The sequence below is a fragment of the Bubalus kerabau genome, chromosome 5 (genome assembly GCF_029407905.1).
Source record: "Bubalus kerabau isolate K-KA32 ecotype Philippines breed swamp buffalo chromosome 5, PCC_UOA_SB_1v2, whole genome shotgun sequence".
Taxonomy (NCBI): Eukaryota; Metazoa; Chordata; class Mammalia; order Artiodactyla; family Bovidae; genus Bubalus; species Bubalus kerabau.
In genome coordinates this window covers 95,943,139-95,959,687 of record NC_073628.1, presented here as the reverse complement: position 1 = coordinate 95,959,687, position 16,549 = coordinate 95,943,139, and the positions used below count along the sequence as shown (strand labels likewise).

Here is a 16,549-nt window from a genome sequence, read left to right as displayed (position 1 = left end):
ATACCTGAATGGTCTGGTGTTTTTTCCTACTGTCTTCAGTTTAAGTCTGAATTTGGCAATAAGGAGTTCATGATCTGAGCCACAGTCAGCTCCCCATCTTGTTTTTGCTGACTGTATAGAGCTTTTCCATCTTTGGCTGCAAAGCAAATAGTCGGTCGGATTTCGGTATTGACCATCTGGTGATGTCCATTTGTAGAGTCTTCTCTTGTGTTGTTGGAAAAGGGTGTTTGCTATGACTAGTAATTACCCAGTAATTCTTAATAAGAGCATGGGAGACAGACAACTTTTCTGAGTACCTACTATGTGCCAGGGGCTTCTCTGTTGGCTCTGTGGTAAAGAATCCACCTGCCAATGCAGGAGATGTCGATTTGATCCCTGGGTCAGGCAGATCCTCTGGAGAAAGAAATGGCAACCCACTCTAGTATTCTGGCCTGGGAAATCTCATGGACAAAGGAGCCTGGTCGGCTTCCTTCATGGGTTGCAAAAAAGTTAGACGTGACTTAGCAACTAAGCAACAATAACTATGTACCAGACACTGTGCTATACACTTTTCATATATTAACTCAACAGTTGTAACCAAGTAAGTATTATATTCCCATTTATTGACAAGGAAACAAGGGCTGAGAGCAATCTGGTAACTTCTTCAGGATCACTCCACTAATAAGTGACTGGATAGGGATTCAGGTCTGTTTGTTTTTTTCCAAAGCTTCATGTTCTTCCCTGTACCACCATGCTCCTAAATTTCATCCCTCTCTTAAAAGAGATCCAGCTTTTGGGAGAAGTTTGGTCATGTAAAGATTAAAAGAAAGTAATTATGTAATTATTTGCTAGAAATCAATCTGAAAGCAATATGCTTTGTTTAATCAACTTGTTATCATTAACATTTGTACTTAATAGCTACAAAATAAGTTTACCAGGAAGTGTATTTTAGGCCCATGTGAAGCACCTTGGGATTGGCCTTAGAAGTCATAGGTTAGTAGTGAAACTGACCATAGTTTGAGAGATTTCTGTAAGCCTTACACTGAATCAGAATGCTGTGCTTAAACATAAATGAAGCTTGCGTTTATAAACACCTTGTTTTTGTAGTGAAGATGTTGAAAGTTGCAAACCACTTTGTAAGTTGTCAACTGCTTTTTGAAAATCAACCCCAGAATGCATGCAAAAGTTAGTCATTTCAGGAAATCCAAGGCTATCAGGCTGTAATCTCAGTATCATATTGTCCACTTGATTGAAATTCTTTGTAAATTGAGCTTGCCTTACTCCTCCCCCAGCTTCATGAACAGGTAGTTAGTGGACTAGGAGTAAAAGCTCTGAATTAGTCTCATTCTTAGAGTTTAAATCCCAGTCGTCATCTCTGTTGGCATTAGTCCTACCAGCTGTCACAGTTGCAGTGTCATGGAGTCCCCCAAACATGTGTTAGGTTATAGGAAGCCTTGACCCCTATAAACAAGTCAGGTGTGAATCCCACAATGGGAGAAAGCCCAGCCCAGGAAACGTCATCCCCACTGCAGGATGTCAAGTCACAAAAAACTTAACAGCGATGGTCGTGTAATTTCTAACAATTCCATGAATCAGCATCTTTCCCGCATTTTTGGTTATAACAATACAATATGGAATTTTATGTCTTGTTACACACATGATTTCAGAGCTCTAGGGAGAAGTAAGTAGAATGTTGACAAGAAAGCAAGAGGGAAAGGGGAATATTTCCATTTGAAGCAGTTTCCCCAATAAGAAAACTAAGAGAGAAGGACTGGATGTTGGCTCCCGGCCCATCTTGGTTTCAGCCACCGAGGCTAAGCTAAGTTAGGGCCCCTCTCGTGCACGCATGGCACCCTCTGCAGATACTCCATCATCATCATCATCAGTAGCATTTTATTGAGCACTTACTCTGTACCAGGCTTTTTTATAAGCACTGTACACATATTGATTGACTTATTCCTCACAACAGCCCCATTAGTATCCGATTTTACAGATGAGGAGTCCAAAGCTCCAAGAGGTTACACAGCCTGCAGTAGGTCACACAGTCTGTAAACGCTGGAACTGGGCCTTGAACCCTGCTACCATGTTACACTCTCTGTCCTCAGGCTCCCCGGCCACATTATAATTGCTTGTTTCTGTTTCTCTTCCATTAGACTCCAGGAAGCTCCCTGAGAACTCCATTCATCTCTGTCTTCCTAAAGGCCCAGCACGGCCTATGCTCAGGAAAAGTTCATTAAATGGGATGATGGTGAGGGGCAGAGGCAGGTACAAGTCATTCTCAAGGCTCTCAGTTTGGCTTCTCAGTAATTTCATTTAGGAACCAACCTCTACTGACAGAGGGTTTCTTTCTGCCCAACTGTTGTTTTTTTTTTCCAATGTGTTCAAAATCCAAACTGTCATTGGGTATTTGGTATAATCTCCTCAGTTCAAGACTTAACGCAGCCAGAGCCCAGTTATCGTTAAACTTATGGATAGAATACTATCTCTGAGTGCATTCTAGAAAGTAGAATTCTGTCTGTCATGCGACTATGGGGAAGAGTTTCTCCTGTAAACTAGCCAAACTTCAGAGGTCTCCACCCTATAGTAGAGTCTTCTTTGATTACAGTTTGTACTGAAGGGAGTAAAATGAGTTAGTGGAGAAGTTCTTTTCTACTTAGTCTTTGGAAGTGGATACAGTTATGAGAAGAAGGCTACAGGTCAGAGGTCAGATGTCACCCCTGGCATAGCAGGCTTGGTGATCGGTCTAGACACTGTGCTGCAGTGGATATCAGAAGTTTTAACCAATTCATACTCTCCAGTGTGGAGAATACTGTTGAGACAGACTTGAATTCCTTTTAGAGAACTGATAGATGTTTAACCCATTCAGTCAAGAATTCTAGTACTTTGTAGCTGGCATTCATTTGTTGTTCAGTCACTAAGTCACGTCCAACTCTTTGCAACCCCGTGAACTGCAGCACGCCACGCTTACCTGTCCTTCACTATCTCCCAGAGTTTGTTCAAACTCATGTCCGTTGAGTCAGTAATGCTGTCTAACCATCTCATCCTCTGCCACCCCCTTCTCCTCTTGCCCTCAATCTTTTCCAGCATCAGGGGCCTTCCAATGAGTCCATTCTTTGCATCAGATGGCCAAAGTATTAGAGCTTCAGAATCAGTCCTTTCAATGAATATTTAGGGTTGATTTCCTTTATGACTGATTGGTTTGATCTCCTTGCTGTCAAAGGGACTCTCAAGAGTCTTCTCCAGCACCACAATTCAAAAGCATCAGTTCATTGGCACTGAGTCTTTTTTATGGCCTGACTCTCTCATCCATGCATGACTATTGGAAAAACCATAGCTTTGACTATACGAACCTTTGTTGACAAAGTGATGTCTCTGCTTTTCCAATCACTATCTAGGTTTGTCATAGCTTTTCTTCCAAGATGCAGGAGTCTTTTTATTTTGTGGTAGCATTCACCATCCACAGTGATTTTGGAACCCAAGAAAATAAAATCTGTTACTGCTTCCACTTTTTCCCCATCTATTTGCCATGAAGTGATGGGACCAGATGCCGAATACTAGACTGGATACCCATTCCCTTCAGGGGATCTTCCTGACTCAGGGATTGAAGCCGGGTCTCCTGCATTGCAGACAGATTCTTTACCATCTGAGCCACCAGGGAAGCCCTGTCATTCATTAACAGCTAGTATTTAAAGAGAGAGTCTGGGTTGACCATCTCAGCCTAATTGTTTGTGCTCAGTCTAGCACAAGTATATACAGGTAAAATGTTTAATTACAACAAAAGTTTCAGACACACACATAAAGTAAATGCAAGCACAATCCATCATCTTGCTGAGGTCCGTTCACAGTCCCTAAGGAAGATGGCAGTCATCAGTTGACTAAACATTCTCTTATGCTAGGAAGTCACGTTTGACACACACACTTTTTCCTCGTTTACTGATTGTTTTTTGAACTTCACTTGGTTGATAGACATGGGCCATGACAGATTCTTCAGCCAACTAATATCTTAACTCAAGCTGTACAGGGGTGTGTGTATGTGTGTACAACATCTGTCTTCAACTAATAGAACTATGACATGGTTACTCATCATAGAAGCGAAGAACAAATAATAGCTGGCCAACCGTTGACCCTCCGGCTGAAAGGCAGGATCAACCCAGTGGATGGAATTGGTTAGATCACCCCATGTCACCTTGTTTGGATTTACTGCTGCTTCAAGAAAATGACAGGGATTGTTTTCATTACTCTGATCTTTGGCTTTGGCTCCAGTGAACGTCAGAGAGCAGTGGCCAGATGCAGAGCTGCTCTGCATTGATCTCCCCCGCTAGGTGGGTATCTGCAGTGTATCAGCCACTGTATCAGCAGCCCCTTCTCCCCCAGGGTAGGGAGTTGGGGGGAGAGTCGTCCATGCTGTACAGCCGGCGCTCTGACATTTCCATGGAGTTCAAAGCCCAAGTTCGTTTGGTGCTGACATTTTGGATTAACTGGTTGACTGGAACGCCTGCTTCTTTCTATACACTGTGAAATTTCTAAACCGCAGCAGCCGAGGGCTTAAAATGGCCGACAGACCCCCAGCTGGCAGCAATTAAGTGCACCGCGGCCCTTGGGCTAAACAAAGGTTTGTAGAGGCAGAGCTGCTGCCTTTGCACTAAGCCAGCTCCCGCTGTAAGCTCTCTTCTGTGTGAAGTGTTTGTCATTGAGAGACGCCATCCCCTTATGAAAGGTGAGCGGGTGGAGTTGTGCCACCTCTTGTTGAATAACTCGTTAACCCCAGGATGGTGGTACCAGGACTCTGCCCAAGAGGCACCATGTCTTACCAGCAAAGGTGATGGTGAGCGGGGAAGCCAGAAGACAGTCCCAGGACGTCCCAGCTCTGACGGGCAAGAGCAGCCCGGAGGCTGATCTTTCTGCTCTGCTCCACATCTGCACCTCTTTTCTTAATGTAATCCCTTATGCTGTAGGTTGAAAGGGGAAGATGAGCATGAGAAGACAAGATGCTATTTGAAACCCATTCAAGCAGCAAAAAAACGTTAGAAGCTAGACCAATGCTATCTAATACACTATTTAAATTTGAGCACATTTAAAGGAAAAAATTGAAATTCCGTCCCTCAGTCACACCGGCCACATTTCAAGTGTCAGCAGCCACACGTGGCCAGCGGCTGTGTGCTGGATAGTGTGCCCCTGGACAGCACCAAAAGTGCTGGAAGGGATGCAGATTACTAGGCTCTCTGAAACGCATTGCTGGCGGGAGTGTAAATTGTTTCAGCCTCTCTGAAAACAGTTTGAATTATCTTGTTAGCTGAACATTCATGCCCTGTGGTCTAGCAAACAGCTCCTAAGTATGTACCCAAAGAAACTCTTGTCGAGGTTCACCAGGAAACAGGTATAGGAATGTACACAGCAGCATTGTTTGTAGTAGCAAAACCTGGAAATACTCCATGTGCCATCAACAGGAAGCTGGATGAGTGATGGTCTGTTCATACAGTGGAATAATTATAAGCCAGTACAATAACTGAATTATAGCTGCACACAGAAGAGTGATTGAATCTTAACAATAGGACTTCAAGGAGGAAGAAGTAAGTCTGCAAACATAAGAAGGCAGTGCCATCCTTTTTCAGAAGCCCCAAACAATGAAAACCAGAAAATGTAACAAGACTATACCAGAGCATACTTTGAAATGTGATACGACTCCATGCAGAAGGAAAGTAAAGGAATGGTAAATGCAAGATAGAGAGTAGTGGCTATCTCAGATAGAAGAGGAAAAGGAAAGAGGAATGGGGAGGGGGAGGGGAGGGAGAGGACCACACAGATAGATTCAAGGTATGGTCAGACAATGGGGTTTTCGCACAAGGGATAGTGGTTTCACAGATGTTTATTATGTCATTTAAAATAAATAAAAAGCCAGTGATGATAGTGGGCCCTAAACTGAGGATAATGATGCGTCTAGTCCAGAAGTCCAGTTTAAAACAAAAAGAATGGAGTCTTTTCCTTCCAGATGCTAATAGGTTCATGGGAACATACAGGCAAGTGACTTAGGAACAGTGACTTAACTGGTTTTTTTGAACACCACTGAAGAACTATGGACAGAGTTTCGTGACATTATACAGGAAGCGGTGATCAAAACCATCCCCAAGAAAGAAATGCAAAAAGGCAAAATGATTGTCTGAGGAAGCCTTACAAATAGCTGAGAAAAGAGAAGCAAAAGGCAAAGGAGAAAAGGAAAGATATATCCATCTGAATGGAGAGTTCCAAAGAATAGCAAGGAGAGATAAGAAAGCCTTCCTAAGTGATCAATGCAAAGAAATAGAAGAAAACAATAGAATGGTAAAGACTGGAGTTCTCAAGAAAATTAGAGATACCAAGGAAACATTTCATGCAAAGATGGACACAATAAAAGACAGAAACGGTATGGACCTAATAGAAGCAGAAGATATTAAGAGGTGGCAAGAATACACAGAAGAACTATACAAAAAAGATCTTCATGGCCCAGATAATGACAATGGTGTGATCACTCACCTAGAGCCAGACATCCTGGAGTGCGAGGTCAAGTGGGCCTTAGGAAGCATCACTATGAACAAAGCTAGTGGAGGTGATGAAATTCCAGTTGAACTATTTCAAATCCTAAAAGATGATGCTATGAAAATATTGCACTCAATATGCCAGCAAATTTGGAAAACTCAACAATGGCCACAGGACTGGAAAAGGTCAATTTTCATTCCAATCCCAAAGAAAGGCAATGCCAAAGAATGTTCAAACAATCGCACAGTTGCACTCATCTCACACATTAGCAAAATAATGCTCAGAATTCTCCAAGCTAGGCTTCAACAGTATGTGAATCGTGAACTTCCAGATGTTCAAACTGGATTTAGAAAAGGCAGTGGAACCAGAGATCAAATTGCCAACATCCGTTGGATCATCAAAAAAGCAAGAGAGTTCCAGAAAAACATCCACTTCTGCTTCATTGACTATGCTAAATCCTTTGTGTGGATCACAACTGTGGAAAATTCTTCAAGAGATGGGAATACCAGACCACCTTACCTTCCTCCTGAGGCCTGTATGCAGGCCAAGAAGCAACAGTTAGAACCGGACATGAAACAACAGACTGGTTCCAAATTGGTCAAGGCTGTATATTTTCACCCTGCTTATTTAACTTATATGCAGAGTACAGCATGTGAAATGCTGGGCTGGGTGAAGCACAAGCTGAAATCAGGATTGCCAAGAGAAATATCAATAACCCCAGATATGCAGATGATACCACTCTTATGGCAGAAAGTGAAGAGGAACTAAAGAGCCTCTTGATGAAAGTGAAAGAGGAGAGGGAAAAAGTTGGCTTAAACTCAACATTCAGAAAACAAAGATCATGGCATCTGGTCCCATCACTTCATGGCAAATCAATGGGGAAACAATGGAAACAGAGAGACTTTATTTTCTTGGGCTCCAAAATCACTGCAGATGGTGACTGCAGCCATGAAATTACAAGATGCTTGCTCCGGGGAGAAAAACTATGACCAACCTAGACAGCATATTAAAAAGCAGAGACATTACTTTACCGACAAAGGTCCGTCTAGTCAGAGCTACAGTTTTTCCAGTGGTCATGTGTGGATGTGAGAGTTGGACTATAAAGAAAGCTGAGTGCTGAAGAATTGATGCTTTAGAACTATGGTATTGGAGAAGACTCTTGAGAGTCCCTTGGACAGCAAGGAGATCAAGCCAGTCCATTCTAAAGGAAATAAGTCCTGAATATTAACTGGAAGGACTGATGGTGAAACTGAAACTCTAATACTTTGGCTACCTAATGCAAAGAAATGACTCATTTGAAAAGACCCTGATGCTGGGAAATATTGAAGGCGGGAAGAGAAGGGGACGACAGGATGAGATGGTTGGGTAGCATCACTGACTAGATGGACATGAGTTTGAGCAGGCTCTAGGAGTTGATGATGGACAGGAAAGCCTGGCGTGCTGCAGTCCATGGAGGCACAAAGAGTCAGACATGACTGAGTGACTGAACTGAGCTGAACTGTATTCCTGAATCCCAGAGTGAACAGATTTAGGATTGTGACATGTACAGTCATCCTGATCTCAAAGGGTTATGCTCGAATTTTTAGTGCCATGGTCAATATATGAATAAAGCAGTTCCCATAACACATGAAGACCTGCACTGAAGAATGTCTCTTTAAACTTTCTGTTGGCTGAAGTCTGGAACTAAATTTTTTCACATGCAAATGATTTTAACTCCTCCACTCCCCAGCCTCCCAACTTGGACCTAAGGAGGTTAACACTTTAATTAAGTTTCGGAGAAGTAGGAATCCTTTCTTGCCTACCAGCAATGATAAGGACGTAGGAGACTGTGGAAAGAATTCCTTTAATCCATCTCTGTTTCTAGTAAGAATATATGTCTAGATCGCCTCATATGAACGGGACCTTCAGGAGACCACAAGGGTGACTCCGTGTCCTCCCTCCTGTGTCTGTGTGGACAGTGAGCCTTGAATGCCACAGCAAGCAGCTCCAGGCAGCAGGATCTGAACACTCCACAACCTTCCCTTGGTGTTTGGTTGATCACAGAGTGAGGACCTGTTGGGGAGACAGATAAGAAGACTTAACAAACAGACAATGCATACCCATGAGGGAGCAACTCTGGCATTCGGGTGTGTTTAGAGTTTGAAAGTTCGAAGATAACGCACTGGGCGTAGAGGGAAGAATGGATCACAGAACTCTGGGGACAGTGTGGAGGGGGCTACCAAATCAAGACCATCTGTAGGCACCAGAGAGCTATTTGGTGACAATAGAGGGCTGCTTACTTACATTCACAACTGTTCTGTGGTTGTTATTCATGGGATGTGGTTCTCAGAAGCGCAGATCCAGAAACCGGCCACCTCTCCTTGCCTGCTCTGGCTTCTCGGATCTCACCCAAGGAGGGCAGGACTCTCACTGAGTTTTCTCCTTCTTGGTAGCATGTTTTTTCCCTGCTTTGGATACACATGAAAAGAATGTTTCTTCTAAGGAAAACATGTATCAACAGAGATGTTACTGTCATGCCTCTGCCTTCATGTGCCTTCTTTGTTTTGACTAGTTGACTGGCCAGACACACCCTTGACCTTTCCCTCAGGAAGTTGGGATTTGAGCTGGTTCATATTCTGCTTTAATTTTGTTGGCTTTCAAAGCTGAGCATTCATGGTCTGTAATCTCTTCAGCAAAGTTTGCACATCATCTCTCGTTTTTAGCTCAGTAGTCAAAGTGGCCTTTATACCTCTTCCCACCCCCACCTCCAAATGCCTTCATTCATCTATTCAGTTAATACTACTGCTTCTCTACCATGAACCCAGGAATAAAACAAAATCCCTCCTCTCATGGAGCTTACATTCCAGGTGGAGAGCCAAGCGATAAGCAAATATTTTTATTTAAGTGGGATGTGAAGCAAATGTATTTTGAGCTCATGGCCAATTTAACCTGACTTGTTTTTGAAACAACTTGCTGTGAGGAGAAGGACAGGAGTGGAAACAGAAAGAATAAGTTACAAAACTACTAGAGCAATCCATTCCAAATCCAGAGATCATTTATCAGTTACAAGAGCGATAGAGAAAGAGATTTGGGGCATGTGTGAAAGTTGAGCCTTCGATCCTCCCAGTAGATCCAGAAGGACGTAGGGAGAGGAGTCAGGATGCAGCCTTACACTGAAAGACGTAGATGAGCACGCCTGCAGGCCTCCTGAGGGCCTTTGGGCTTCGGCCACGGCACCCAGGCCTCTTCCAGGAGCTTCAGGGGTGATAGGATAGGAAGCCTGACTTGAGGAAAAGATGTGTTTTTAGCCTGTCCTAGACAGTGTTTGAAACGACGGTAGATATTTCACTGGACCAGGAGATAAGAACAGAACTCAGCTACCTGGAAAAGCACTGCACACTCCTTCCCCTGGTTTCTCTCCCACGCAGTGTTTTGCCAGCATCCTTACAACAACAGTTGTCCGGCGTCTGTATGAAGGGTTAATGGCAGCCCTTTCTGCTGCCCTCCATATTTTCAGTCAGTTGCATGCTCAGTCACTCAGTTCATGTGTGACTCTTTGTGACCCCATGGACTGCAGCCTGCCAGCCTTCTCTGTCCATGGGATTTTCCAGGCAAGAATACTGGAGTGGGTTGCCATTTCCTTCTCCAGGGAATCTTCCTGACCCAGGGATCGAACCCCTGTCTCCTGTGTCTCCTTCATTGGCAGGAGTCACCTGGGAAGCCCCCTTCAGTCAGTTGTTGGGATCTAAATAACCAGTGGTGGGCCTCAGTCTTAAAGAAGGAATTGAGACTGTACACAGCAGGAGTATGTGAATATATCTTGTAATTAAAATTGGGTGTTTTTTTTTTGGGGGGGGCAGATGATCAAAACTTCTTTTTAGTCTCACTCAGAGAACACAATTAGTAGTGTATTCTTGGGGCATCCTTTTTACTGAACTTTTTATAAAATTAATCACTGGATTTCTGGTTTCCAAGCCCAAATCAAGCATTACCCAGGTATGGAGCTTGAGCCCACGTGGCCTGGTAGGTGGAGTGTTGGTGTGGGTCCGGGAGGGCTTTTGAGTTGTCCCATCTTTACATCTCACCCATGGCGTGGCCTGTGGCAAATTTCTGCTTCTGTCCCTGTTTTTTTACCCTGATTTGCCTACCAGGCACTTTCCTGCCTCTGCAAGTAAGTCTCTTAGTTCATGATTCAGGAGTGGCAAGCCTCAGCCTCTCATTTAGATGTGTCTAGAGAGGGGTGTTTTGCTTCACTGGAATCCAGGAACAAATAATGAAAAGTACACCAAGTACAAGGCCGAGGACAGACCAGGCACGCTCTTATCAGTCATCTGAAATATGCACAGCCTTTCCAAGACAAATATGGACTCCTGTTTCTAGGAAAACACCAGAAAGTACTTATCAATTACCCTGTATATGGTTTGTGGAAAAAGACAACACTGGCCTACCCTGAAAGCCATAGCAAAGCAGATTCCTCTGGGCAACTGACAGCTGAAGACCATGAGTTGGAGCCCAGCCTGTGGCCTGGGACTGGTCCACGGAGCCTCTCTCCTCCCTCCTGCGATGCCCGTGTCCCTCCCCGACACCAGGCAGCTAAGCTCCTCCTAGAAGATGGGGAGCCTGATGTGTTCTCACTCAAGTCAAACCTCTCACACTTCTTCCTGACCTTTTCCAAGTCCAGAGGTGTCTCTCCAGAAGAGATCCCTAGAAAAACAGAGGGTGACCCAGAGTAAGTTCAATAATAGTAACAGTGACAAGAGTCACCATTGGTGGATAACCCACATTCTGTCCAGCCCAGGCTTGATGGGCATAGTTTTGTTTGATCCTCGCAGCCATCCTGCAAGGTAGGTACTATCATCCCATTTTACAGAGAGAACTAGAACTGGGGGTTGAAGAAGTGAACTGACTTGCCCATGATCACATGTCTAGGAAATGGCAACAGTGAAGTTCTTGTTCAAAACTGGAGATTTTAACCACTTTCTTCCAAGTGCATTCACAGGGGATACTGAATGTGGGTTTAATGCTGGTCAGCAGATTTAGAGCATGTCCTGTATGAAGTGGCATTTTTATCTTAGACAAGGAAGAAAGGGAAGTCATTTTAGCATTAGCTTGTAACCTCTTTGCTTTTCTGTCCACCTTCCCACCCTAGGACTCAAGCACAGAGGGTACGGAAGCCACGCTGCTGCACAGGGCCCCAGGGTCTGCTTCCTCGCTACTCGGAGAGCCAGGCAGAGGGCCAGGAGCAGCTCTTCAAACTAACAGACAACATACAAGATGAATTGTGAGTTGCATCCATGGGAAACCAGCCTTTTTGGTTCACCAGGTCATCTTCTCTGTCTCTGCGTCTGAGAAGTTTCTGTCCATTTCTGAGTATCATCATGACTCTGAGGCCTGGGAACTGGTCAGAGATTCCTTGGCCCAGATGGGTTTTTGTTTTGTTTTGTATTCCTGCCACACCAGATAGCATGTAGGATCCTAGTTCCCCAACCAGGGATTGAACCCATGCACCCTGCATTGAAAGCAAGGAGTCCTAGTCACTGGACTGCCAGGAAAGTCCCAAGACCAGATGTTTTATACATTTAGATGTAACAGTGCTTCTCAAACTGAATTCCACAGCAGGACCTTAATGTTGGCATTCTCCTTCTAATTAGTTCAAAGAGAGAAGATAAAATGTTCTCAATCCAAAGATTTTTTTTGCCCTGTAAAATTTTCCTAAACTTTGGTGTGCTGTTGTTGGCAGAAGAATGCTAGTTAAAACAAAACAGATTAACAAATAACAAACAACTAGTAGCTGAAAATTTTGGAAATGCAACGTTCTTAAGGTTGTTTTGCTACTCTTGAATGTGGAACCTTATATACTTAGGATCTTGTTATAATTTCAGTTAGTGAAGTTTTTCCTAATTGATATGTTTATTGTTGTTGTGGAGTCGCTAACTCATATCTGACTCTTTGTGACCCCATGGACTGTAGCACACCAGGCTCCTCTGTCCTCCACTATCTCCTAGAGTTTGCTCAAACTCATGTCCATTGAGTCAGTGAGTATGCTGTCTAACCATCTCATCCTCTATTGTCCCCTTCTCCTCTTACCCTCAATCTTTCCCAGTATCAGGGTCTTTTCCAATGAGTCGGCTCTTCACGTTAGGTGGCCCCAGTATTGGAGTTTCAGCTTCAGCCTCAGCCCTTCCAATGAATATTTAGGGTTGATTTCCTTTAGGATTGACTGGTTTGATCTCCTTGTAATCCAAGGGACTCTCAAGAGTCTTCTCCAGTTGATATGATAGAATTCAGTATATCAATTTTTTGCAATATTCTTCCTTTAACATAAAATGCTCTATAACCTAAATAGATGTTAGAATTACCGGTCCAGAGAAAGTAGTTAGTTCTGCCCTAATAAATAGCAAAATGCTAGTTTAATTTCTTTGAATGCTTATTTATCTCAGGATAAACAAGGTAAGCAGGGTTTAGGACCATGAGGGGTTTTGGGGGGGGTGGTTTTGGTTGATAAAAGGGTATCTGAAGTAGAAGTTAGCTCTTCAAAGAGTCTTCAGTGTCATTGTTACCGATGTGTTAAGCTGACCTCATCTCATAGTTTTGTAGCAGTATTTGAATGGGAATATCAAAAGTCAAATCCAGAATTCATGTGTTGTTTACTGCATAGGAAGGCATCTTCCTGGATGTGGTTTTTTGTAATTCAAACTCCCTTTGTTACTGGAAGGTCTCTCAGTGATGGAGATGTATGACATTATGGTAGTCAGCTCAGGCTGCCAAAAACCAAATACCACAGACCAAGTGGCTTAAACAACAGAAAGTTGTTTGTCATAGTATTGAGGCTGGGAAGTCCAAGATCAAGGTGCCGACTGATTTGGTTCCTGGTGAAGGCTGTCTTTCCAGCTTGCAGATGGCCACCTTCTGGCTGTGTCCTCATGTGGCAGAGAGAGGCTGAGCCAGATCTCTGATGTCTCCTATAAAGACACTAATCGTAGAGAATCAGGGCCCCACCCTTATGACCTCATTAAAAGAAAAAAAGAACCTTTATTTTTTTAATTATTTATTTATTTATTTTTAAATTTTATTTTTAAACTTTACATAATTGTATTAGTTTTGCCAAATATCAAAATGAATCTGCCACAGGTATACATGTGTTCCCCATCCTGAACCCTCCTCCCTCCTCCCTCCCCATTCCATCCCTCTGGGTCGTCCCAGTGCACCAGCCCCAAGCATCCAGTATCATGCATCGAACCTGGACTGGCAACTCGTTTCATACATGATATTTTACATGTTTCAATGCCATTCTCCCAAATCTTCCCACCCTCTCCCTCTCTCTCAGAGTCCATAAGACTGTTCTATACATCAGTGTCTCTTTTGCTGTCTCGTACACAGGGTTATTGTTACCATCTTTCTAAATTCCATATATATGCGTTAGTATACTGTATTGGTGTTTTTCTTTCTGGCTTACTTCACTCTGTATAATAGGCTCCAGTTTCATCCACCTCATTAGAACTGATGCAAATGTATTCTTTTTAATGGCTGAGTAATACTCCATTGTGTATATGTCCCACAGCTTTCTGATCCATTCATCTGCTGATGGACATCTAGGTTGCTTCCATGTCCTGGCTCATAATTATTTATTTTAATTGGAGGATAATTACTTTACAATATTGTGATGGTTTCTGCCATACATTAATATGAATCAGCCATGAGTATACATGTGTCACCCCCATCCTGAAACCCCTTTCCATCACCCTCCCTACCCTATCCCTCTGGGTTGTCCCAGAGCACCAGCTTTGGGTGCCCTGCTTCATGCATTGAACTCACACGGGTCATCTGTTTTACATATGGTAATGTACATGTTTCAATGCTATTCTCTCAAATCATCCCACCCTCGCCTTCTCCCACTGAGTCCAAAAGTCTGTTCTTTACATCTGTGTCTCCTTGCTGCCTTGCATGTAGAATCGTCATTACCATCTTTCTAAATCCCATGCATATGCATTAATATATAGTATTTGTCTTTCTCTTTTTTACTTACTTCACTGTATAATAAGCTCCATTTTTATCTGCCTCATTAGAACTGACTCAAATGTGTTCCTTTTTATAACCGAGTAATATTCCATTGTATGTATGTGCCATAACTTCCTTATCCATTCATCTGCTGATGAACATCTAGGTTGCTTCCATATTCTGGCTGTTGTAAATAGTGCTACTATGAATGTTGGGGTACATGTGTCTCTTTCAATTCTAGTTTCCTTGGGGTGTATGCCCAGCAGTGGAATTGCTGGGCCTTATGACCTTATTTAACCTTCATTCCTCCCATGCTCCATACAGTCACACTGGGGTGAGGTCGTCAACATGGGAACTTGGTGGGGACATAATTCTGTCCATAGCATATGTCTCTCTACTCTTTTAGTCTAGCCTCAGCTCTGGCCATCATGCCAATAGCCAAAATCCCCTGCATTTCACTCCAGAAAGGACTTTATATTCCTGCCCTCCTTGGGTGAGTATCTGGTGCCGTCACTGCCCTTTATACACTTTACTGATGGAACTTTTCACCTTTAGATTGGAGGCTCAGAGAGTCATTCCTCAAGTCTAGTGAGACATGGTACAGAGTCTACTAGCATGGTGGCCCCATGAGGGCCTCAGTTTCTGTCTGATCCATTCACTGAAGAATCCTCAGTATGTGGAACAGTAGATGGCACTTATTAGGGACTCAACAGATATTTGCTGAATGAATGAGAGTTGGATGGTTATTGTACATTGTGCTTTTAATTTTCTCTCCTGCTCACCCTTCCTCAGGCTTCCCTGATAGCTCAGTTGGTAAAGAATCTGCCTGCGATGCAGGAGACTCTGGTTCAATTCCTAGGTCAGGAAGATCTGCTGGAGAAGGGATAGGCTACCCATTCCAGTTGTTCTGGGCTTCCCTTGTGGCTCGGCTGGCAAAGAATCCACCTGCAATGTAGGAGACCTGGGTTCGATCCCTGGATTGGGAAGATCCTCTGGAGAAGGGAAAGTCTACCCACTCCAGTATTCTGGTCTAGAAAATTCCATGGACTGTATAGTCCATGGGGTTGCAAAGAGTCAGACATGACTCGACTGAGCAACTTTCACTTTCGCTCACCCTTCCTCAAGTCAAACCGTATCTGGTCCTCATGAAATTCATTTTCAATACAATGATATATGCCAGAAACATAAGGAGAAATTGTGTAGCATGGTTAACATAGGATTGCTCCCAGTGAAATACAAGCATTGTGCACAGAGCCATGGAAAACTGGAAGCCGGAATCAAAATGAAGTCAGTAAAACAGATTTCATGAAACTCTTGGAATTCATAAGAACTCAGAGAAGATGTTGGCATGAATGACTTCTGACTCTTAAGATGAAAACCATGTGTTGCTACTCCAGCTTGTGTTAAATCTTGCCCATGTACACTGGAGGAGCCACGTGACCATAGTCTTCCGCAGTGTACAAGGCAGGAGTCATCGGGAAACCTGGCACATATTTCTCTGAAGTGTTCTCAGTGGTCAGGCTGGGTCTTCATGTTGGAGGCATCACTTTGCAAAAAAGGGGTTTTCAAGAAAAGCACAGGAGCTCCATAATATACCTCTGACTTTTATCCTAGAATCCTAATTAAAAACATGCTTAACGACCTAATTATTTGCATATTTTCCTCCAGAGTTAACCCCTTAAAAGGATCTTTAATACCTTGCTCTACTGTTTTAACTAAATGTTTCCACATTTTTTTCCAGTTAGACTCACTGTTTCACTTCTGGAAAATATTGTGTAATTACTTCCCGATGCCGTGAAAACCCCACAGAGTCCACAGTACTGTGGTTACTTCAGCTTTGTTCTCCCAGATCAAGTTGCATTTAATTTTTTATTTTATTCAATTAATTAGTATTAAAAGGATAGTTGCTGACATATGATTTAAGGTCTGGTACACTGTAAAGGCTTGAGTTTCTAATGAACCCAGTATTAACTCGGATATATTGCAAAATTGCCATCACTTTCCATTTTTCTTAATTTTGGTTCTGAAATCGGATTGTGGGTTAAAATGATGGTAAAGGCAAATTTGTCCTATCAGATTA

General features: G+C 43.2%; 1 protein-coding gene across 4 annotated transcripts in view; it reads left to right on the top strand.

Annotated features, from left to right (window-relative positions):
- VPS13D (vacuolar protein sorting 13 homolog D) overlaps window positions 1-16,549 on the top strand; it is a 274,396-nt gene that overhangs the window by 246,174 nt on the left and 11,673 nt on the right. For all 4 annotated transcript variants that reach the window (XM_055582270.1, XM_055582274.1, XM_055582272.1 and 1 more), the window contains one exon: window positions 11,621-11,752. In XM_055582270.1, the coding sequence (XP_055438245.1) occupies window positions 11,621-11,752 (132 nt within the window). The remainder of the gene's footprint in view (window positions 1-11,620; window positions 11,753-16,549) is intronic.